Source organism: Anas platyrhynchos, chromosome 11 (assembly GCF_047663525.1).
Source record: "Anas platyrhynchos isolate ZD024472 breed Pekin duck chromosome 11, IASCAAS_PekinDuck_T2T, whole genome shotgun sequence".
Taxonomy (NCBI): Eukaryota; Metazoa; Chordata; class Aves; order Anseriformes; family Anatidae; genus Anas; species Anas platyrhynchos.
In genome coordinates this window covers 14,936,414-14,961,043 of record NC_092597.1, presented here as the reverse complement: position 1 = coordinate 14,961,043, position 24,630 = coordinate 14,936,414, and the positions used below count along the sequence as shown (strand labels likewise).

The window sequence follows — 24,630 nt, the reverse complement described above, 5'->3', positions numbered from 1 at the left end:
ACAAAATGGGTAATAGCAACAAATTAATGTAAGACAAATCCTGTTCTGGCAGGAAGGCTAGGTATGGAAAAAAGACCAAAACCAACCCACATTTCTGCTGCAGGTGACAGGGAATACAAAATGGAAACATCCTTTGCAAAGATTGTTCCTTTCTCTTTCTCTGTGCCCCCCTAGCTTCTTTTGGGCAACTGTAGGATGCTTCAGGTATGATATAACTGAAAAAATATGCAACACTGCAGTCCAACAACTGAAACCTTCTATAGGATTTAGGGACAGGGTAATCAATCTGAAAACTAAATCTTTGATTAACAGGAAACTTTCTAAGCCAGTTTCGAATGAGCTTAGATTTCTCCGTAAGTAACAATGTACACAGAATATATTAGTTTTACAAGTTTGGCATAATAAGCTGGAAATATCTTCACGCTATTGATGTAGACTAGAGAACATGAATTACTTCCAAGGGATGAAATCAACCTAAAACATTTTTTTTTTTTTTTTTCTTTTAAAGGAAGTAACTGCATGAAGAAGCTGCATTTGGCCTCTCCTTCACATTGACACAACTTCCTAAAGAAGTGTCTCAGCCAAGTCTGGAGATAATGCACAGTGCTTTTAATTAATGTCTGTGTTGCCTTAAAGGGATTTTTATACTGCTACTGCACGTGATTTGATCCACTTTCTTTCCCAATATCATACAGATGTACTCATCACAAACGTACCAACAACTAACATATACCTGCATGCTCCAAAATGCTTTACCTGGGGACCAAGACATGCTTGAATTTGGACCAGGATCAAAGCACCCAGTAACCTCATCACAGAAAGACACCTGACAACGGCCATGAGTACGTGAGGGACATGCTACAGGTGAACAGTAGAACAGGATGTAGGTTCTGGTGCTCCCCACACAATACACAGAAAGAGTCACAAGTGAGCACATCTGGATCTCTGGCTCCTTTCTAGGGAGAATTGGGAGAATTTCACATTTCTTGTACACAACATGGAAAGGTGATTTTAACCCAAGGAATTAAATACAGAGGTCTGACGCTCCCTTCTTTGCATAAGTTTCCTTTATACTGGGATAGATAATCCAACGCCTGCTGACAGTAACTGAATTCTGAACTGAACCTTGATTCACACCTAAATCATGGCTTTAGCATTCATACTTACCCTCCCTGTCCGACAACAGGTAATATCTTCACATTTTGCTGTATGCTATCTCCGTTTTTCTTTTTCGCATAGTACATTCCTTGCCATTCCTGAAAAAGGAATTCAAGCAAAAGGAAGTTCAAGATGCAATCATCAAACCAAATATGTTCTTCTACATATTCTCCTTCATTTGGCAACTTGGAGAAGTGAGATAAAACAGGAAGAGAAGCTATAGCTTCATACCTTTTTTCACTGAAAACTGTTGTGAAGTACAAAACCTAAGGGTTCACCCACAAAGGCAAAGAATATATCAGAGAAACGTGTGACAATAAGAAGCAATTGGATGAAGATGATGTTGGTTCAGATGTTATTTCAATCCAATCTGAAGTTACTACAGAATTCCTCAGAAATGCCTTCCTGATACCCTGGCATTTTATTTATAAAATTAAGCAATTTAAGTTACAAACAATCCTTGCATACAGCATAATTTAACTCCTTTTTTCAAACAGTAGCAGAAAATCTGAGCATACTTTGTTACTCTTACATATGGTGGTCATCCTTCTAAGTCTAACAAACACACCAACACGTGGAAGGGCACCGGATTTTGATCTCTGGCATTTTAACAGGTGGCATTTCTAAGTCTGAAAACATACACACCATTTTTTCTGAAATCCCAGAGCATGTTGGGGTCACCTTTACCAAGAAGACTGATGGTCTAGCAGAGAAGTCACATCACTCGTTAACATGAGATATATCTATAACTTAGAGTGCTTCGGTACCCTAATGTGTTTACTTTCCACACTGTCTGTTCAGTCTCAAACCACGTCAGAGATTTATCCTGTGGTGTTTTTTTTTTTTATTTTTTTAAGCAAAAGAGAGCTTAGAACAGCTACTGGATTCTGCCTTCCATCTGCTGACCTCCCCTCTAAAAGCTCTTTGGTCTCAGGATAACACTGAAGTAGAAAATTTTTGCAGTATCAGATTGTCACTGACAGTATCATTGTTTTGTTTTGTTTTGTTTTGTTGGGGGGATAAAACTCATAAATGGAAAAAGAAAAAAGAGGCGGAAAGGAATTTTTCATTTTGCTGTAAGAAGTCATTTTTCCTCTGTAAATGAGACATTTCTAGTGCAGAATGTAAATTTTTCCAAATCCTCATCTTTTCTTTCAAATGAGGCTCAGAAAATGACCTTTCTCCCTTGTTCAAGGCATGCTTTTAAGTGAAATATTGTTATAACAATCACTTCTGTTATTTGAAGATTATAAAGCCAGAAGGCACCATCATGGTCCACCACCCAGCCCCGAACAAGCTGCCAGCAGCAGAGCCCACACCGCGCTGTGAAGCAGCAGAGCTTCCATGCCCACACACAGGTGGAGCTGAAGGCAGCTCCAACAAACCCATCTCCTCCTTACCTCTGTCATTCCCTCCAAATGCCCTCAAGACATCACACTGCTGCTTCTCAAACTGTGCTACAAATGCCACAGCAAAGATATGCAATCCAGCACCGACTGACCTCCTCAGGCCTCCCCTCACATGTGGTGCGCAGACAAGAATTGCCCCCTCACAGGGCTATTTAGGACATTTCAGGGAAAACAAGTTTGGGAAGCCTGGGTCTCCTCTGCTCATTTCTGGCAACAAACACAGCAATCTGAAACCTTCCAGCTGTGCCAGTCTCTTGTAACCTGGCCACTGACAAGGCTTACAGTCTTCCCTATGCATTTCCATCCCTTGAGTAGTTGCTGTTGTTGTGTGTTTTGTTTTTTTTTTAAAGCTGCAGATTTTGATCTGGGCATCTACTAAATACCAAATGATTAATAATTAATGAATCCCATAATGCATATTCACTTAATGCAAACTACCCATGCCAGTTGCTGTCCCTCAGTTGAGCTCAACAGGCTTTAGTTCAGATCTTACCCATGTATGTGAAAATACCTTCATGAGGCACCCAATACATACTTATTTATGCTGGACTGACAGATCTCACAATCGAGCAGGCCAGAGCCCAGGTACAGAGAGAAGAGTTTTGCATCTATGCTAATTGAGCCAACAAATAAAGACTCCTGCCTGCAGAGAGCTGCATGATGACAGGCTGTGCAGAAGAAAATATGAAAGGCTTTTCCAAGGAGCTGTCAGAGAAAAGCACTGTGAATAACAAATTAGGAAGCAGACATAATATCTTCTCCTGTGAGCTGCACGAGGAATACAAATGAAGATAAATCAAACATCACAAAATTCCACGCTCTCATAATTACAAGTATGCATATCAATAGCTTCTTGACAACCAGTATGAGGCAGAGATGAACGATCGATCTCTAACCCAGGTAATAAAGCCAGAATATGCACAAAGTCATAAGGGACAGATTGGATAATTCTCGCACTGGAAGTGCATGCTTTTCAAAATAGGTTCGAGTTATTCACCAATGTGCTCTTCATAGTCAACAGATAGATTTTTCAACTTGTGAATGTCTAAAACCTGTGAAACTGTGGCAGGGAACATGAGAGGGAAAAGGTCAGCAGAATTCCAAAAAATAGGAGGCCCAAGCCAAGCTCCTGCTGGTATGTAAAGTTCTCACAGGGATGTTACTTAAACATATTTTAAGAACACCATATGCTCTCACAGAGCCTCTGTCAGCAATCCAACAGAGAGGAGCTGCTTCACAAGACGTGCTGTCAGTCAAGTCATTTTATGGCTATGGTACTGCCACACAAATACAGTCATCAGTCATTTCTGCACAGCCTGTCAGGCTAGGCTCAAATGCAAAGTGAAAACCATACATAGTAAGAAAACAACAGTTTCACCCTTTATACAGTACTCTAAAAATCAATGCTGTGATTTAAGACTTCATTCAGAAGGCCCTCATACGCATCTATCCACCAAAATAATTCATTCATGCATAACAAGTAATTCCCTAATTCAGCTTTCCATTTCAGTTTGGGGTTTCTCACACTAGACAGCAATGTTCAGCAAGCTCCTTGTCGAAAACAGAACAAACTAAATTAAACACAAGGTGTCATAAAAACAATTGCACAGAGCATAACTCTGAGTTAGGAAGGAATTGCCACAGACCTTTTTCACAGAGCTTGACGACTCCCCCACTCCTCCTGTAAAGACAGCTATCTTGCACATCATTCCCAAGGAGTGAGAGGAATTGCATGCCATGTCTGATTTACTGACAGCTATCTACCTCACTTTAGAAAAAGTGAAACTGAGTTAAAGATCTTTGTGTCAAACTGCAGAGATCAGAGGAAGAGAGAACTCTAGTCAGAAACAGACCTGCACATTTCATCTTAATGGATGTATTTTGAATCATAAAAGGATGAAAAAGAACAACTTGTTTTTTCTAACTCAAGTATGGATATGTGAAAATGCCTTTCAATAACATTGGCTTCTTGCAAATTATAGCCAGTTATAGTAACAAAAAATGAACTTCCACTTTTTTTTTTTTTCTCTCACTAAGGGAAACAACATCCTGACCCACAGATCCCTATGCATCGTGCAATTAGCAATTTTTGTGTATAATGTCTCTCAGCTCTTGTTTGGATACACTGAACTTGCTCACAGCATGATGTTTGTCAGCACAAGAAGGGAAATGCTGCAAGAGTTCATCTTCCAAATTCCATGTAAAGACTAAATGTAGATTAGCTTAGTTTTTCTAAGGATCAGCACTTCTTACTTTCTATTATTTATGTTACAGTACCATGTTTAATCAAAAACAAGCAAAAAAAAGTTGAGATGAGAATATCACAGGACACAGCTGGCTTTATTAGTATGCTGTGACCTATGGTAACCAATATATAGTTTATTGTAACCAGAAGCAGACTTAAATTTAGGATACAAAGTAATCACAAGCCTGAAAACAACACACAGACCGAATCAGAACAATCCAGACAAAATGTAGGCATTGCTGAAAATACTGTAACACCTTGTCACAAATCATGTCAAACTAAAGCACCTTCAAAGGACTGCAGTATTTCAAAAGTTGTTCCGCCCAGTCAAGCTCTACTTCCAAGTACTTCCTGTAATAATTTCATTTGTAATACATTTTTCTATTAATATGTAGATGTGAGGCTACATAAATTGCATACTACAAAACGTTCTGAAGGGAAATACAAAAACATGCAAACAGAACATATCCACTTAAAACAGTTTAAGCTGTTCCAGACAGACAGGTTTTAATAAGTAGTATTTCATTAGCCATCACAGTTGGAAATCCTAGAGTCAAGAGTGAAATATGTTGCAAGGAAAGAGATAGACCAGGGTTAGATTTCTATCATTCATAGAATGAAATATGTTTCCATTATTTAAGACATTTTTATCAGCACACTAAAATATTAAGAATTTAATCACTTCATATCTTGAGAATTGATGTTGTGGTTTTAAAGCCTGACATATCTAATGTGTTTGAATTATAACTTAATAATATATACTTCCTCATTACATCAGTTTTGTATTACAAGCATTTACTGAAATAATTCTGGTCAGGCAACACAGGTACAAAGTACCAAAATCCAAGCTACTGTCTATTGCTTGGATTTCTCCCAAAAGACCAATACACACAGAAATGAGTTACACATTCTTGTTGAGATGTACATTCAATCTGCATCCAGAGCACAGGTTTTGATAATGAATGCTTGCGTTAAGTACACAGTATGACTCATCACAACTTTGCATTGGTGCTTTTGCATCACTGCCTGGATACACGAGTGCCATGATTCATTTTAGCATCTCCCTGCGCTGTGTCAATAGCAAGGTGCTTCCCAGCACCCATGACCCAATTAGTTATCCTGACTCAGGTCTGAGCGTGGACCATGATGCATCTACAAACACACCAGTTCCCCAGTCTTTCTGTTACCTCCACGGTCCCTACAGAAGACATGTTCAATGACACCAGAAGCATTTAGAGCTCCTTGTCAAAACAGATGAAAACTCCTAGATGCTCCTCACACTGTCACAACAGTCCCAAGGGAACATTGTGGAGCTACCAGGCAAATGGCGAAGCCTCTCTCTAGTGACCTCCCTTGAAGCCAGCTGCACTTTCTCATGTACTTTCTTGGTGCAACAAACATTTCTAATTGAAATCTATTAGACAGCTCCCATGTCATAAGTGGATAAAAAGTATTGGCAGTCGACACCACCTATCATTATCAAGTGATATTGAAAATGTCTTTTCTGATACTTTCACATTCTGAAGTTGCAGATCAGCTTCCACATTTCATGTTAAAAAACCTAGACACAATTCTTTTCTCATTTGCATCTTTCTGGATAACATGTGGTTTTAGCCCAATTTTCTTTGGTATGCCTACATCTTTTGCTATATGCAGCATATATTATAAACAAACACAGCAAGTCAATAATTTTCATAAAACATGTAGCTCTTCCAAACAATTAAAGAAAAAGAAGCCCTTATAAATGAGCATTTTTCACTTCCTTGTCTTGCTTGAGTAATCAAGCTGCAAATGCTATATTGGGCTATGAAGATACAGGTTATGTCATGTGTCATCCCTGGACAACAGTAACTTTTACAAATAGCAAGTGAGAAGCAACACAATGTTATTACTCACCTTTCCTATCTTTATGCAGGAATTAATAGTATCTAGGAAATCGGCTTTTTTTTCATTTATAGGCACTTCTGTTAATTCCTTTCCTATTAATTCACCTATTTGATAGCCCATCACTGTTTCAAATGCAGGATTGACGTACTGTGAAATAAAAACAAACCAACATTCAACAGAATACTTAAAACACAATAGAATCCCTTTTTGTCTATTTGCTACACTTAGGTGTCGCTTTCCTAGCCTGAAATAAATCTCGGTATGCATTGTTCCTGAAAGATATATCTGAATGATTTTTATTTGTGGAGAAAAACATGAATGTCCATACTAGAACAGTCATGCAGAGTACGTGCACGTGAGCAGAGGGAAAATATGGAACCAGCTGAGTATTATACACCCATTGTTTTGACAGACAACATAAAACCCTGAAAAATTAGCTTTTTCAGTTCTCAAACCTAAAAAACTCAAACCTACTTCAGCATTCTTAAAATTCACAAATTAGATGGTGGGATACCATAGAAACATTAAACTTATCCATTGACAAATTCTTCGCCTTCTTGTGTGCAAGAGCCAACCACCATCACTCCCCTGCCCAGGCAAAGCTCAGCCAAACTGACTGGAAGAAGTGCAGTCTGAGAAAGCAACTTTTTCTCTCAGCTGAATGCTGCATTTCACTGTTGTTTTCTGGCCCTTGCTCAATAAAACTCAGAACTGGTATCTATATAGCCCACACCTTCATGACTCTCACTAGCTGAGCTGCAGACACAGGTCCCGTAATAACAGGATCTGAACACCTCACAACGTTCAATGTTTTGATGTGACAGATATGGAAAGGGTGCTACTGGATGCCCTCTGCTCCTTGCATTTCTCCTCTAGCCTATTATGGAAGAAAGCCCTGCCTGCTGGAGGTCCAGAACTCTTGCACATGTCAGTTCTTTTATATTCTGTCTATAAAGTGACAAAATTTGGTCTGAAAAAGCGTATTTCCAAACAACTTAAGGATATGTTCTGTTTTCTTTGTAAAAGGGATGTAGAAAACACATCCTTCAGTAAAATTGCCATTGTTGAGATTTGGGTCAAGAGGGTAGGTACAATTTATATGCACACTGTAACTCCCAGAGGCTTGGACTCAAGCTCTTTACTGCTAATAAAACCACTCCTCACAGCTGTCATAGTGGAACTAACTCCCTTATAAAGATGATGTTTCTCAGGACTGCAGACCTAAGCACAAACTCTTCCACTTTTAAGCAATGATTACATTCAAAAACAGTTGGTCCAAGAATCCTGACTCAACAAACAGCATCAGATCTATGAAAATAAATAAATAAAACAAAACTTGTTTTCTACCTTTATTTAAATAGTTAAACAATTTGGTCTGCTTTTCAAAAGCATCAGATTAACATACAATATTTTTGGGGAAAGAATGTATGCAAGTTAGCAGCTGCATTCATTCATGATATATATAAAAAAAAAAAAAAAAGCAAACTCTTATTTTTTCAGAAACAACCGTCCCTTAAAATTTACTTGATTTATGCAAGATATTTTAAATGGAGAAAATTCTATTCTACAGCTAAACTCACTCCAACCTGATTAGAACCATTAAGTGAGGTTGGATTCTTGCACCATAAAAAAGAATAAATAGAAACGTGAATGAAATAAAATACCATCAGCCCGCAGAGCAATTTTCTGTACTTATAAAAATAACTGGAACAAACCTGTATTACATGGTCTTCACTTGTGATCTCAATGGCTTCTTGACTTTTCTCTAATGCTGTGAATAATGAATTACAAGCCCTAGAGACAAAAAAATGACATCTGATTAGCTTTAATCCTCATAATTCTTACTGCATATGCTAATAAACTATTATAATTCCATACTAAATAAAGTTGTACTTTAAGGATTAACATATTTTCTTTAGCTAACTGACATTCTATAATTATCTACAGTTCAGTAAAATGAATGCTCTTGTAAGGATATGGCTGAACTGGAAATTTTTGTTGATGATGTTTTTGGTAAAATTACCTTAGTTTGAATTGTGCCCGCACCTCTCCAAATTCCAGCTGAATTAACTCATTGTAACAGGCCATTATATTGGAATTTTCTACATATCTCTGCAAATAAAATGTTAGAAATATTTCATTAGTCACATTTCTGTACTCAAGGGTATAAGGCTCTGTTTTCTTTTGCTTGATAGAGGATTAAAAAGGTGTAGAGATATGCCAAAAAATGAACATGTTGTAATGTAAGCAACTTTATAAGATTATTTTCTGGAACTAGTAAAATTTTTCAGGTTACTGCATTTTGAAAAGGTGACAGAACCTCACAGCAATGAGGTTCTGCCAAGCTGTTTATTCTGTGTAACTGTCAGCAGGACCAAAATATAAGATAATATACTTTTAATGAATTTATAAGCTTTCATGTTATTTATTTAAAACAACAATCAAAAATAACATTGTGTCTCTGGTCAACAAAATTTAAGATTATTATGAGCTTCAAATTACTAATATTCCAATATACTGTATACATATAGGAAAGCAAAACTTCCCCAAAATGTACCTGCTACTGGACACGATTATTCATTTGGGGCCCCATACAGCAATGACCCTAGCATCTTTGCTCTGATGCTTTTTTGAAACTTCTTATTTTTACCACATAGAAGCCTGAGTGTTAAATCTTTGCTCATGATAAACTGACATAGACATTGATTTGGGGAACGGGAGGATGGAGATTACCAAAGATAAGCCAGAACATCAATGCTAATAAACAAAACTTTGTGCTTTTCCATTAGACCAATCTCCAAGGCTCTGATCTATGAATAATTCAGAACCTGCGTTGGGTTACTTCTGTGCCCGCTGGAATGATTTTGTGCATACAAGTACAGTTGTTTTCAAGCTTTAGCACTTCCCGTATTAGGAAGTTTTTACTACAAATAAGTAAATGGGTCCAGGTGGACTGTGATGGGACAGGAAAAGATCCAGTGAGCACGCAACCAAAACACTGAATTACAGTAGTAAATCCTGCATATTTTTGTTCCATTGTCAGCTTAATGCAATAAGGAATCCACTTAACTGACACACTAATAAGCACCTTTCCTGCTTAATTGGAATAGTTGCCAAGGAACAGATTCAATGTAATACTTTTCAGGTGCCTCCAAACAATAGATAATAGCACTTGACAGTGTCTGAAGCCTGTTTACAGATGTGAATTGGCATTTGATAGAAGAGATTTCCCACAGCATGTTCTGTTGTTCACTGCAAGCTGCTCTTTGGTCCTGCTAGAGTAATTAGTCAATTTTGCCAATGTCATACATTAAAGCAGAGCATTGTATACTTATTTTGAAATAAGTATATACTGAAGAAATTTCTCGGTAACACTTCTGGTATTCCTAAGAATGTCCACCCACCTTGTCAGCATTATTCTATCTCTACCAATGTACAGTAGTTCAGAATTGGAAAATATGTAAGAACAAGAAGCATGAATAAGATTTACAAGTTGGATTACTGACACAAACAATCATTGACAGCCACACTTCAGCATAGTTTCTTCCATGACAGTTCTGGAATGTCAGAGCTATCTAGTGGATTATAAAACATACATACCCTTGTGAAGCCAGCAGAGATCAGGGGCAATATTGATGACTCTTCACGATCAGCATGCCTTTTAAAGAAGGATGATGAAGTCAGAGATCATTCTTGTAATCAATTGAAATCCCAATTTGACAAGGCATTGACACACCTGTACACTAAATGTCATATTAAAGGCTAGTACAGCTAGATTCCTACAGGTCATTACAAATATATTTTTTTTGTTTAGTACAAACTTATGTCTTTGGCACAGATAGACCAACATGTTATTTTCCTATTTTTTCCTATTTGTATGTAATGAGCTTCTTGCATCACAAAAAGTAATTTGCTAGACTGTTGGATTCTTCGTCGTTTATGCTGTCCTTAGTGAAAGATACACCTGAGTATTTACATGGCCGAAGTTTTAAGAAATAACTTGTTATTTGTATATACCAAATATTAGGTGGACAACTCAAGATGCCTGAATGAGGATGGATTTTCTACTGTTGATTACCCAGCACCTGCTAGTACGTTACTTCATGATGACATACTCCTAAAATGAGATACCTGAATCATTCTGGAAAACTTGGCTATACTAACTGTTAAAAGATGCTCAAACATATGTGAATGTATGAATGGAATCTGGAAGGAAGGTCATTATGCTAAATTTCTGTAAATGAGCAGATGGAAGCTGGTCAAGTTTAGCAGATGGCACAATAGCTTTTATTTATGTTTAAAATTTTGGATCTTATGGCACCTCATTTTTGTTTTCCATGCAGTTGTTTCCTGTGCACAATGTGAATGATGCCTAGTGAAGTACAGAAAAATTATCTCCATTCCTCATGCCAGCTATCTGGTAACGCTGCCTCCCAAAAGTACAGAGAAAGATTGCAGGCATATTGCAGGGAGAAAGAAAAAAAAAAAAAAGACACAACACCAACAACTGAACTGCAGGAAACTGAAGGAAGATAATCCTCAGAGAGAAGCCCTTCCATATGCTATTGACTAGATGTCAGCCTTTTCACAAATATGCTTCTTGCAGAATGGAAGAAAACGTGTGAAAGTTCTCACTCTGTGAAATCCTAAATGGCAACTACAGACAGCATGTGTTTAGCACACAGGAACTTGAAACAATCAACCTGGTCCCAGTGAAAGGCAAACTTACTTCCAAAGTTTCCACTAGACAGGGATACCAGACACAGGTGAAAAGTTTGAGAACTGAAGCTTATGAGATCTTGTCACTGCAGGGATCTATTATCTTGTCCCAACACACAATACAAAAATTTTCAAAAGACTAAATGAATTGCAGAGAAAAAAAAACTATTGAGCAACTCCCTAATTGTGAGTGAACAAGCCCACCTTCCAATCTAGCTTTCTGGCTTTTTTTAAAAGGATTTTCTGGCCCACAGAACCACAGGTGTCTTTCTCTCTGATGTACATGAAGAAGCTCTTGAGTTCGTTTGCTATTTCTCTCCTGCTCCTTTTCTTCCCTTTTCTTTTGTACTACTTTGATGACAGGCAATTCTGAATGCAGAAGCAACAGTTTTCATAGTCAAAAGACTTTCTCATATAAAAACAATGATGATTATATTCACAATTGAGTCCCTTGAAATGTTTAACTAGGGTCTTTTGTTCCCTAGAAATGGTGGTGGAAAACAGCATTAACAGAAAATTTCAACACCTCAGAATTGGATTTTGGAATAAAAGTTTTCTGAGAAATGGACAGTCTCAAAACTGTATTTGGAGGAAATTATCTAAAATTCATTTCAAGTTAAATATATTTTATTTCTGCTACTTCTACATTTGTAGTCTAAATAAACCCCACACTTAATGATATATAAGCAGTGTGTTCAAGAGGGAGGAGGAGGAAAAAAGCATATGCACTTCTTTATTGCAATGTCTTAGCAGCCTATTTTATTTGCAGAATTTCCATGGTCAGATGCTACTTGTCTCTGCTCAAATTGTTCCATACAATTTTTTTTTGTTAACTCAACAGATCTTCTGTTCGTGCTGTGATTAATCAGATTGAAGGACAGATCAAGAGAGGTTCAAAGTGCTATTCTTACTAATATCAAAACACAGATCTATGAGACAGTTCCACAGTTCTGCACATGGTGTTGCAGAGGTTGTTTGAATCATGCTCCTAAAACCTCCAGTTTTAAGGAGAGGAAAAAACAAACACCAAAACCAAGTGACACCTCTTTAGTAAAAATGAGAAATCAAAAATCCTGTCCCAAACCTGTGGCCAACAATGGTGAAAACTCTATATGATATAATTACATTGATATAATTACATTATCATTAGCAAAGTAAGAGGTTCTAATTCAGTTTTCAGTTTTAATTCTAAGTTTAATTCTATTTCAGTTTTAATTCTTTTTTTTTTTTTACTGTAGCATTTACATTTACAATGGTAAGATTCACATGTTATTGATCAGATTTATAAGTAAAGATGAGCATTTACCTTCGTACTACACCAATAATGACTGTATTTTCTGAGGGTTTAGTCGTTCTGATAGACCTTTAAATAAAAAGCAAGATCATTTAACATTTTTTAAAGTTCACATTTCAGAAACCATGACTGTACAGAACCTTCCTACAGTACTTTACTTAAAATATCTCACTAATTTAAGGATTATTTCACTCTACTCTGGGACAGAATGGTAAAAATGTAACAAGGCAAACAGTGCTGCTATATAGTCCATGACTGACAAAGATCTTACCTAATTACTTTATTTCAGCAAGGACAAAAGCCTTTGTCCCAGTGCCCTGAACCTACCACACTCACCCACGGTACACAATGTGACCCCATCACCCACACCCCACAAACGGTTATTTAGTCTAGACACATTCCCAAGGGGTATTTCACTGGAAAGTCATTGAAACAAGGCACCACTGCCTGTCAAACCTCTGTGGAGACACAGAAAGAAGCAAATCCTTTCCCCCTTTTTTTCATACTTTACAGCAGTTTGTGAAAGTATTTTTGGAGTCAGTGTGCAACTTTCCTCCTCAAAACAGATTTTCAGATGCTGTAGGTATGGAAACATGCACACAAAACATTGCCTACTTGCATCTGGAATTACTCAACAGCAAGTGACATTTCAAAAAATTCAGAATGCTAATGAAGTGAATGTATTCATTAAATTGCCTGTGGTGGCACGTGACCTTTGCAGTTAATTTGACGTGTGAACATGGAACCAGGTATTGGAAAAAAACACTTCATTATGGCAACAAATTCACATGCTGTGGCTCCATGCCAGATCAAGCTTCAGATGTCCTACCAAACAACTAAATATGCTGCAGCCATCATAATTACAGCATTGAGGTAACATTAATTGATGCTGCACATGAACATTTGTCCAAAACCAGCAACATTTCACAGATTTTATAAAAGCAAAAAACAAACTAACAAACAAAAAAAAACACTTTAATGATTTGTTCACTATATAGCTTTGCATTAATTAGACTGAAATGGAGCTTACCTGCATAATGCTTCTGCATCGAAGTATCTGGAATGTCTATGGTCAATAATGATGATTTCATGGTGTTTATCAAGAAAACATTCTAGCGCAGATTCAGGTGTCCTGGCAATATTACATCGAAATCCAGCTTTTTCACAAGCCCAACAGAACCCATTACTCTGGTTATCTTCTTTGGCAAACACTAAAAGTACCTGGTTCAAAGACAGATAGTGAATCACTACAAATAAATCTTATATATGCAGTATTCTGTGACTTTTGTCTGTTCTTAACATGTTTTTTAAAGCTACTTCCAAGGCTTAATTCATTGTTTTTAACATAATTGTTTTTAACATAATTTTAACATAAATACAGACTATTGTTTTTTATAATTGTCTGTATACAGAGTTTTTTCAAGTGGATAAAATATTCTGCCAAGCCATCTGTATCCACATGGGATGAAGTGGCACTCTCTTCATTAGCTACTGAGAGAGCTTAGGCAATCAGTTGAGACAAGATGCCTGTGTTTCAGACAACGTACACAAAATAACAGTGAGTCTATATGTTTCTTCAGTGAAATCTCTACCACACATCCCTTTCATTACTTTTTTTTCTTGCCAGGATCATACTCCAGCAAAACACTTGGATTACTCACCAGAGCATGCTTCACCTCATGTGAATTAATATTTAATAGTGGTTCAGTGGTATGATGAAAACTGTGCTTTCCTTTTCATCTCAGTCTAGTTTCCCAAAATACTGGAAGCAGCCCACTCTGTGGGCTTCTGGGAACTACAGACAGGCTGGTCAAGATGAACTCACACTGGATGGAAATACCTCTGAATATGAAGTACAACCCCATGCACTCCTATACAAAGCTTACCATGGGATTTATATCACCCAAGGAGATTACCATGATTGAAATCCAGAAATGGAAGACGAGATCTATGATCTGCTATATCATAGCCTGTTGTGTAATTGCCAGTAACATTACTCTCTCTGAGTTTCTTTAAAATCAACACAATGCCCACATAATTCAAAGTATGAAAAGGCCCAATTCCTTCTGAGATGTGTTTCAAATTCTAGGATGGAATACACTACAAAAGATAAACATGAAGTCTACTAATGAAGACTCCCACTGATGTGATTGTGCTTTGCATCATGGTAATATTTTATAGAGGAAAATTTATTTTGTCTGAAAGAATACAGACTGGCAAAAAAAAAAAAAAAAAAAAAAAAAAAAAGATCTATGTTAATGCTGCTTTTGTGGATGACTCAGTGTATGCAGCCTTTTGGGAAAAATGGATAAACCAAACCAGCATTTCGCCTACTATCTCAGGACACAAATCTTTCAGTAATTTAATCAAATTGCATTTAAATATATGCTTTGGTTAGACAATAATTTGGAGCATGTGCAACGCATACCACATCCCACTACCACTTATCTTCTGGGTGATTTTAGGAATTCCAGCACTGGTTACACTTTGGACCAGGTTGGTGGAATGTCTACCAGTAAATCTTAACGTTTCCATGTAGTGCATATTTTTGTAAGAATGAAGGACTTAGTACTCATTTACTTCAGATTCCTTTTATAGAAACCTACTTTGTTAACCTGTTTGCAAAAACATGTCATAGTTTGGGCTATATTTAGTTAAGTTAATTTATAACACACTTAGGATTGGAAGAATGGTTTTAAGCAATAGCACAGAGAAGTCAGCAGATCTTATTTGTATAGCCTGCTTGAAATAATGTGATGTTGTCTAACCTTTCATTACTGATTGAAGAACATTTTGGATTATTAATACTTCAGTATGCCTTGGGACATAGGAGAATTTTCAGAGGATGTTCAAAGGAGTCATGTATCTGCAAACCTCCTACCCATCCCAAACTAAATAAGGGGCATACAACCTATATTAATAAAGAGATAGAAGGAGTATGAAGTAATGCCAGTCAACAGCAAAAAATAAAATAAAATAAAATAAAATAAAATAAAATAAAATAAAATAAAATAAAATAAAATAAAATAAAATAAAATAAAATAAAATAAAATAAAATAAAATAAAATAAAATAAAATAAAATAAAATAAAATAAAATATAAAATAAAAAAATGCTTTGCCAAGCTCGCTTTGTATCTGTTGTGATGATATTGCAAGTTTGGTTAACACTGGTAATAAACCTCAGCAGGGTGTTTAGTATTGTTCTGATGAGATTTTGATTAAGAAATGACTACCAATAAAATACAAAACATGGAACATCCTAAATTGATTACAAGCTAATTGATAGCAGAAAGAGCTGTAGATAGCTCTATTTTTATGATGTAAGACATGTTTGGAGAAAAGAATTAGGCAGGAATTTTAGTATGCCACACAGAATGTTGTGATAAAAATCTGTTGGGTACACGCGTATCACTTGATAAAAATGCTGTGAAGATCTCCACACCCAAAAAGCTCCAGTCACATGTTTTTTTAAGTTAACTCATGTGTATCTTAGAAATTAAGATTTCAGTTTCAACTGTTGTATTACCTGAAGTTGATCTTGATGAAGTCTCATAGGACCAAACTGCACATCTGTTACTGGCGCCTAGAAAAAATAAAAGGGAATCTTATTAACACATATGTACCTGTTACAGAAGACATTTTTTATTTACCACTGTCACACAGATATATTGCAGTCATTATGTGGCTACTTCTTCTTGACTGTCTTGTTCTGCTTTGGAAAGTTATATGCTCAGCTGTGTTAACACGGTTACAAATCAACAAACTACTCCCCAAGTCATTTTTAATTGTTATTTTAAACATAGTAATGGATGAGTCATGTAAGTTTTGTAGACAGATTATATTTTTTTATCATCCGTATGACACCAGCTGTTCTGCAAAATACAGAAGTGTTTTAAAAACTGCCTTTAAAAAAAAGTGTTAAAAAGCATCAAATATACAGGAGAAAAGCAGAAAAACATTAGTCTTAGAATTTCACATGTAACAGGTGCCCAAAAGTGATACAAAACAACATAAATTTAATTTCTCCACAGGTGCATGTTCTGCATTCCCTCCATCCTGCCCAGCCCACCCAGGGAAGGTGTCAGGATGCAGGTATTTGTACTTGATGTTGATGCATTCAACATGCCTTTGAAAAACCCTGTAAAAGTGCTGTTGCAGTATGCCCTTCTTTCTGCACACCAGTGATTTCCACATTAGATACTGCTCAAGTAATGCAGGCTTAGGATGCAAGAACTGACCCGGGATCTTTCTCATGTGCCACTTCAAGTGATAGAGGTGAATGGCCACAAGTGTTTTTTATCACAGCAGTTCTCTGATACAAGCCATCGTTAGGTACCATCGGCTGGACTGCACGCTTGAACGTGAACAACTTTCCAAGGGGGTTGGGACCGACTTTGTAAAGCAGTTAAACGCAGAGAGGAAACTCTAATAGGCTTGTGTAGGTTGGATTCTTTGGGAATTCCTGCTAGGCAAATAACTGCACTTCTGTGTACTTCAGTAGCTTTTATCTCTTGTCTGAGAAATGAAAACTAGAAATCAGGAATAGCAGTGCTCCTGATTCAAAAAAGGAAAACAGCGTCCACCCAATGGCCCTTGGAGTTGCAAAGACTCTTCAAAGATAACTGAAGTGAAAAAGCAGGAGAAAATTGCTGTTGGCAATATAAGAAATGGGAGACCTCTCCAGGTTTAGATGTACAAGGAAAAGATCTGTTGAGCACAAAGGTGTCATTTTTACATTTGTTCCTCTTCAAAGTGAAACCACAATTGAAGATCAGATTTACTGCTTTGCACTCTAGAATTTTTCCAATAAGTAATTCTGAAGAATCGTCACTACATGCCGCAGAAAAAAACTTTTTGAATTACACGCTCTATTATCTCCCTGACCTTACTGCTCCATTGCTCAGCCCTCAAATTTTCTTATCTGTGATTTTATTTATTTATCAGCTTGGAAATCATCAGAGTAACACTAAAAGAGCAAGAAACACAAATCAGAGAAAAATGACAACATAACACCTGCAAAACAATCAAGGAATCAGTGTTTGCCTGCGTTATTTAAAAGGACCCCAAAAAGCTGACCTTAAAATGACATAGGGGGGCTTCATATTTACTCTCAGCCATTCTTAACCAGACTGGCTTAGTTTAAATATTCTCTCTCTGGTCAGTTTTTCTAATTTTTAGACCCCAAATCTCTCCTCAGTTGGAAACAATCACAGTGCTTTATTCTCCCTTGTGGCCCATCATCCAATTATTGCAAATCTGTACCACAAAAAACAGAAAATACTTCTGCTGACAATGCACAGAGCAGGAGGGAATCCAGCTCTTTTCACCACAGCATTACTGGTTTTGCAGCACTGACAGCAGTAACGATTTGTTCTCAGTCAGTAATATCAGCAGGAATGTCTGAAGAATATAGAGGTAGCTATCTATTGAATAAGAGATGCCTTTTTACAGTCACTTCTCTGACCATAACCACACTCTAAATTAAATTTTGGAATATTTATTTTGTGCTCCCCAGCTGCCAGCAGAAAGCAGCAAGTGTTTTCAATTCCACCGAGAGCTGTAAGGTCCAGACCCAGAGCTGAATTTCACTGCAGTCCGGGGGTATTAAAACCCCATTTATCAGAGCAGGGCACCCTCACACTCTCAAGACCTAGTCCAAGGGTAACTGGAAGAGATGAGATAAACACAGCATTGCCAGTTCTTGCCTTTCTTGTTTCTTTTGAAGTGATTGTGACTGACTGTTCATCGATGCACTCAGAGGATGGGTGATGTGACCCAGCGCAGACCTGAGCATCGCCTGCTCCCACCGCAGCCCTGCACCGCTCAGCAGCACTGCGCCCAAAGCGCTGAGTTTGGAGCAGGCACCGCCGTGCCCTGCTGGCACCCCCTGTGCAGCCTCGGACGTGTGCCCTGTGTCCATCCCTCTGCCTGCTTGTACAAACAGATGAGCTCCCTTAAGCAGCCACGTCGTGTGTAGCTGTGATTAGAGAAGTGCGCTCACATGTGGGCAAATCCTGCTCAGACACAACACAAAACTAAGCCCCATGAAGCCACACTACAAGGTTTATTCTGCAGGGAATTCACAGAGCCTGGAAAACACTTCTACGCCAGCAACCTGCGGCCATTCCTACCCTGAAAATGTCCATGTATGCACCACTGGAGCTTAAGTTACAAGCACTGCCCAAGTGACAAACTGCCTTGTTACACGTTAACTTGCTGTCCTGAGTAGAAGAAAAACCCTGCTCTGCATCTCAGCTGGAAAATTTTGGTGAACTCCAGTTAATTCTTAATCCTGTTGAAATCTGTTCAAATACCTTGATTAATCATTTCAACTTTTTGTATGCTGCTGGTAGCGCTGAGAAGCACCATGCTGATTAAGTGCTGTGTCAAAAAATCAAGGCTTCAGTAAGGATTAGATGAAACTCAAATATTGGTGAGCAAAATGAGCTTTTTAAGTACAAGCTCATAACAAAAGCAAACCCAGCCAAAGCTCACACATATTGTAACAGCACAAACACGTCTTTATTCACTCACACATTTTTACTACTTCTTCCTTGAACTTTCTTTCTTGAAAAAGAAAGACCTAAGTACATGGCAGACATTGGCAGACATGACTTATGCACATGACAGCCCCCCAGGCATGTACAAATCTGTAAACAAGTGCATGAGATGGCAGAGGTACAGCCAGTCATAGGTTCTTGGAACTGAGACTGAGCTGGGCTGCTCACAAAAGAGCCGCTGATGCAAACTTCACGAGCAACTACAGCAGATGTGAATGTGGCAGGAACTAAGTCCAGGCACTTCGGCACCCTGACTACCAGCGCAGGTCTTCTGAAAATCCTTCCCTGGCCAAACAACCTTAGAGGCCAGCCTGTAACTTGGAGCCAGGGACCAACTCAGAGGGTCATGCTACAGACTTCTGACGGCTCTCGGAGCACAGCCTGCTCTCTTTGCAGCTCCACCTTCAAACCTTCCCAAGGGCGCTGGCTGGTGCTAGAGCTCTTGGTCACAGAGAATCTAAATGCTTGAGTAGTTTCTAACAGTAACTAATTCCCAAGCTTCTGAAAACCAAACCTTTTTGGCTTCATCTGTGCTTACTGCAACAATAACTGCAGCTCAGTTCCTCTGGATCTGGGGAGAGAGAGATGCCTGTAATAGCAGGCTGCAGGTCAGCAACTACTAGTTAGCTTTAATTGCAGACAGCAGCTCAGCTACTGCAGCATCACATTTTACACCCTCTGCTTAGAGAGAGCAGATAATCAACTCCAGCCTACTTTAAGTGCTTACACACAGGAATTGCAGCCGTTTTGCATTCTCTGACCTGCTGGCTAGCACTTGTTTACCCCCAGCTTTGCCTTATTTTAACACTGTATTTTAAGTCTGTCAAACCAGACCAGGCCCTGCACAAGGTGAGCTCCATCCCAAGGCAGTAGCAGCAGCCATCGGCACAATACCCATTGATGGGGAGGTCGTTCTGCTGAGTGCCGCACACAGTTCAGCATTGGCTACAAACAGTCTGCGTGCTGTAGCAGCTAAATTGAAAACACTGCAATTGCTCATAGAAATATTTCATGTTTCCAATGTCCAGAGATAAGAGCATGTTTGGTAAACAAAAACAACTGAAATAAGCTTAAAAATACAGACCCAAACAACTGTGACTGATCTGATTAAAGTACAACGAACTCGACATTGACCTGATTTAACCCGGTAAAGTACTGCTCACCATGAGTCATTCACATTTTACCAGAACAGAATCTACAGGAACACTCTGGTCATGGTTGCTGGTGTTTTGCTTTGTTTTTCCTTTTCTTCCTACAGCTAGAGAAACCTTAAATGAGTTTGCCCAGTGAATAAATGTACTAAGGAATACAGGGCAGAAATAACGCCAGCTCGATCCACACGCTCCCTATGGTGATAAACTGCCTGGTTGGAGCGTGGGACACATCAAAGCAGCCTGCATTCCACAGGTCTCCTATTTGCTAGAGGTCTCAGATCTTGGCTTTCTCCAAAATGCCTCTCCTACCATTACCAATTGGAGAGGAGAGCAAACCTAAAAGGGCAGAGTCAGCCCTCCAAACTCCCTTTGCCCATTAACTCCCATACAGAACTCCTGCTCTCGTGGGGCAAACACATTCCTTTTTCAGGGTGATTTCCTTAAGTCACTTTTTTATGAATTTTTTTTTGTGGGATGTTTTAAAGCAGAGCTCTGGGTAGCCCGAGGTAACCCTTGTCAGCGCCAGTACCGCTCACTGGGCTGTCCCAGGGAGCTGCAGGGGCACTTGCAGAAATCCTCCTCCATGACCCACAACTGCTCCAGCGCTTCCCACCTGCTGAAGATGGGGCTGTGCGGGTGACAGGCGTGACTTTTCATCTGGGCATGTCATCGCCACACGCAGCCCTGGCCTCCTGATAGCATCCCTCCCCGAAGGGCAGCTGGAAGTCCTTCTGCTCCTGCTGCTTTTCTCGCCTTTTCCAGGTCTGGAGATTGAGGGAGGAGATGCGACAGCTCGTATTTCCTGCAACTGACTTGAACAAAGAAGCGACAGAAACTTCTGCCGAATGGATTGCAGATGGAAACTGCTGCTGCACAGCTGACATCAAAGTTTAGAAAGCAGACAATGAGAAGTGAATTCCCGTCAGCAGTTTAATACCAAGTAACTGCCTGTTCAAATAAAGACTTCAACCTTAAGGCTCTGACTCATTATAATATATAACACAGATAACTGCAATGATAAGATACAAGGCTCCATCACTGGTCTTAATGGACTACTGCCAGAAAAATTCATCGTTTTAGATCAATATTTTAACACATCATAAAAATATATTTTATTTAGTTTTAAAATATATACTTAAGCTTTGTACATACACTAGGTGTGTGATATAAATCAGTTTGACATGACTCAGTGAAGCAAGATTTGACAGTCTTGATCATAAAAAGATGCTCGGAGCATTAGGACTGTTACCATAATCTCAATTTTGATTTCTCTTAAGAAATAAAAAATGATTAATTTTACAAAGGAAAAGGTATCCCTTTTCTCAACCTGCTGTACTAAGCATAGATTTATCGCCCCAGAGAATGAAAGTTCAGATAAACTCACAGATTTAGACCATACATCGACTTTAACTGATTTGGGATCCATTAATGGCAGAAATTGGAAGTTTGCGTGATAATATCCTTTCTCAAAAACTTTAGCCAAGAACTCTTGGATACTGAAAGACAGAAAGCAACCCACTGGATATCTGCTGACACAACTGTGGCCAGGATGTTTTGTAACAGTCTTTATCACTTTCTGAAATATATTAATCCAATAAAATCCAATATTAATCCAATATATTAATCCAATAAAGATATTAATCCAATTCATGATCATTTACCGATTTCTTTCTCACTGGAAATCTACCTAAGTAGAGAATTTAAGCCTTAGCTTCCTATTTTCCATGCACATTCTGCTAAACACTTAACATCACTGCTCTAATGCTCCTCGCAGACCTTGACAGCATCGTTTTGTTACAACAGTTGGCATCAGTGCAAGTTATATACAATGCTAGCTGAGCAAATCTTCCTAACATACCACAATTGTTTACAGCATAAAATGAGCTTTATAGTCCATGGGTTGGATTCCAACCTAATTGAAAATTCAGTGTAATTCCACCAAACACAAGGAGAATATGTTGGATTTACTTCAGTGTAAAGGAAGTAAGAGCATGGCCCCAGAGAGTTTGCTGTTTGGAGGCCACAACAGTTAGAATGAAGAATAGGAGGGAACAAAGCATCCAAGGTTATCTGCCTTTGCTCAACAGATTCAAGGACAGAGGTAAGCCAGGCTCTTAAAGACCTGGAGCTGTACATAGTCAGATTATTCTTTGCTGAAATATGGAGACAGAGTTCTGAAAGGCAACTACAATATACCAAAACTGCTGTTCAACCTAAACGAAACCTGTTAATTCCAGCCCTTGATGTTTTTTTCCTATTTTTGTTTCATAAAAGATGTAGACAAATGTCACAGACTCAATAATTTACATAATGTAGCATTCTGACTCAGTGCAATTTGCTTTGATAAAATCTAGCATTTACATTAATCTAAATCTGGTTCCCACTGATGCAGCTCTGTCAATAAAACAATACAGATTTATATCTGTATTTCAAGGTCTGAAGATGACCTGAGGTTCTGGTCTGATGTCTTTCTTTTTTTTTTTAATCTATTTTCAGTTTTAAATTAATTCCTGAAAGAATTGTTTATGATGCTGCCATTTAATGATACAATAACCAACGTAAGTGATGAGATAACACACCCTCTGCTCTATTAATCCGCTTCTGAAGTTTTAGTAACAGTTATGAATCAGTTTCACATAAATTAGCTCTTGGGAGCCAAACTCTGGCCCCTGATTCACATCACTAGGAACAGAGAATTTGGAGAGTTTGCAGTTTTGTGAGAAGCTTTATGAGCGTAGTGAGTTGCCAAACTCTCGAGCTAGCCTGCTGACCGTATCAGCCATGAGCCCCACCTCAGTTCTGAGCTCCTGATGACACCTCCACTGCTCCTAAAATCCAGCCCTGTTCCAACCAGCAGTCTGGATGGAGGTGAGCTTCAGGTTCTCCCAAGTCCCAAGAAAGTTAACTAGGAGATAGTTACATGAAGCTGGGACTCGTATATCAGGACAAAGCACTAAACATTGTGACTACTCTAACATCACCAGGGCATCAAACCACTGGAGCTCCTTGAGACTTCACCTCCTCCAGAGATCTGAATCAAGCTTTAATGTGAACAGCCTGACAGAGGCCCCTGAAAGAATAACACAAGCCTACTTAAACAAAGTCAGGATGACCAACTGCCTGTCAGTTCTGGAAAGTACTGCGATTTTGGCTGTTGGTCTTGTTGCAAAAGAAGCCTCAACATTTTTGGTGAAACACAGCCCCACCCGGGAGAGGCAAGGCCGAGGGGAACACTTCTGATGTTTGGCTGTGCCCTGCTTCTCTGCGGTCTACACAATCCAGCCATGATTATATATATGTTTGTTTGTTTGTTTGTATTCTGGATCTAATTCGCCACTGCCTTTCTTCAGTGTTAGCCCAAATGCAGTAAGTAAAGCTAAATTAGAACAAAACTTGAGTAATACTGTCATGAAATCAGCCTTGCTGCCTTCTGGCACACTTTAGACACAACTGAGGACTCTTGTTTTGTGCCTTTTATAAAATCTCCCTTTACTCATTATAAGAAATTACTATTGCCACGCTGCAGAAGTCATGCAGAATCATTCACTATCAGAAGTGAATCATTCCATTACTTTGGGGAAAAATTAATGATGCTGTCCAAAAGGGACTTTTATTCTTGTTTGCAATGTGGTAAGGCCTGGGTGGCCTCTGGCCCAGACCAGTGGCCCACTGTGGTAAACTTCATACAGTTACAAACAAAAAAGCAGCCAGTAATCTCTACCATTGTTAAAGGTCAGAACTTTAACACAGAACATGGCAACAACTCTGGGGACTGCTTCAGCTTTTGCAGGGTATTTAAATCAGAACAGAAATGTCCTTATCGCTTAGCAGGCCTACAGCACTGTTACACAGATCTCAAACCTGCACAAAGCCGGAAACCATTGGTGTTTCCACTTTTACATGCAGAGGACAGGAGACACTGAGAAAGAGCCTCAGCCCACCCCAGGCCTAGGCCCGCTGCCCCCCTGTGCATGGCCTCAGGTCACCACACGTCCAGCCCAACAGGCAGCACGAGGCACCGCTGACACTGGCACCACCAGACAATCCCTGGTATCTGGAAAACACCCACTGACTTCTGAAATCCAAAATGATAGTTTCTGATACTTCAAACACCATTTGGGTTATCACTCGGCAGGACAAATATTCCTGTAGGTTTTTAAGGCAAGTAGATATAACACTAGCAAGGTGGCCATGCAAATCTCA

The 24,630-nt window shown here is 38.7% G+C and overlaps 1 protein-coding gene across 6 annotated transcripts in view; it reads right to left on the bottom strand.

The window, feature by feature from the left end:
* The window catches only part of LOC101793360 (high affinity cAMP-specific and IBMX-insensitive 3',5'-cyclic phosphodiesterase 8A), a 183,778-nt gene that overhangs the window by 40,812 nt on the left and 118,336 nt on the right, over positions 1 to 24,630 (bottom strand). For all 6 annotated transcript variants that reach the window (XM_027466406.3, XM_027466405.3, XM_072043455.1 and 3 more), the window contains 8 exons: positions 16,240 to 16,296; positions 13,743 to 13,933; positions 12,725 to 12,781; positions 10,300 to 10,357; positions 8,723 to 8,811; positions 8,415 to 8,493; positions 6,709 to 6,846; positions 1,168 to 1,256 (listed from right to left, as the gene is read on the bottom strand). In XM_027466406.3, coding sequence (XP_027322207.1) covers positions 1,168 to 1,256; positions 6,709 to 6,846; positions 8,415 to 8,493; positions 8,723 to 8,811; positions 10,300 to 10,357; positions 12,725 to 12,781; positions 13,743 to 13,933; positions 16,240 to 16,296 — 758 coding nt within the window. The remainder of the gene's footprint in view (positions 1 to 1,167; positions 1,257 to 6,708; positions 6,847 to 8,414; positions 8,494 to 8,722; positions 8,812 to 10,299; positions 10,358 to 12,724; positions 12,782 to 13,742; positions 13,934 to 16,239; positions 16,297 to 24,630) is intronic.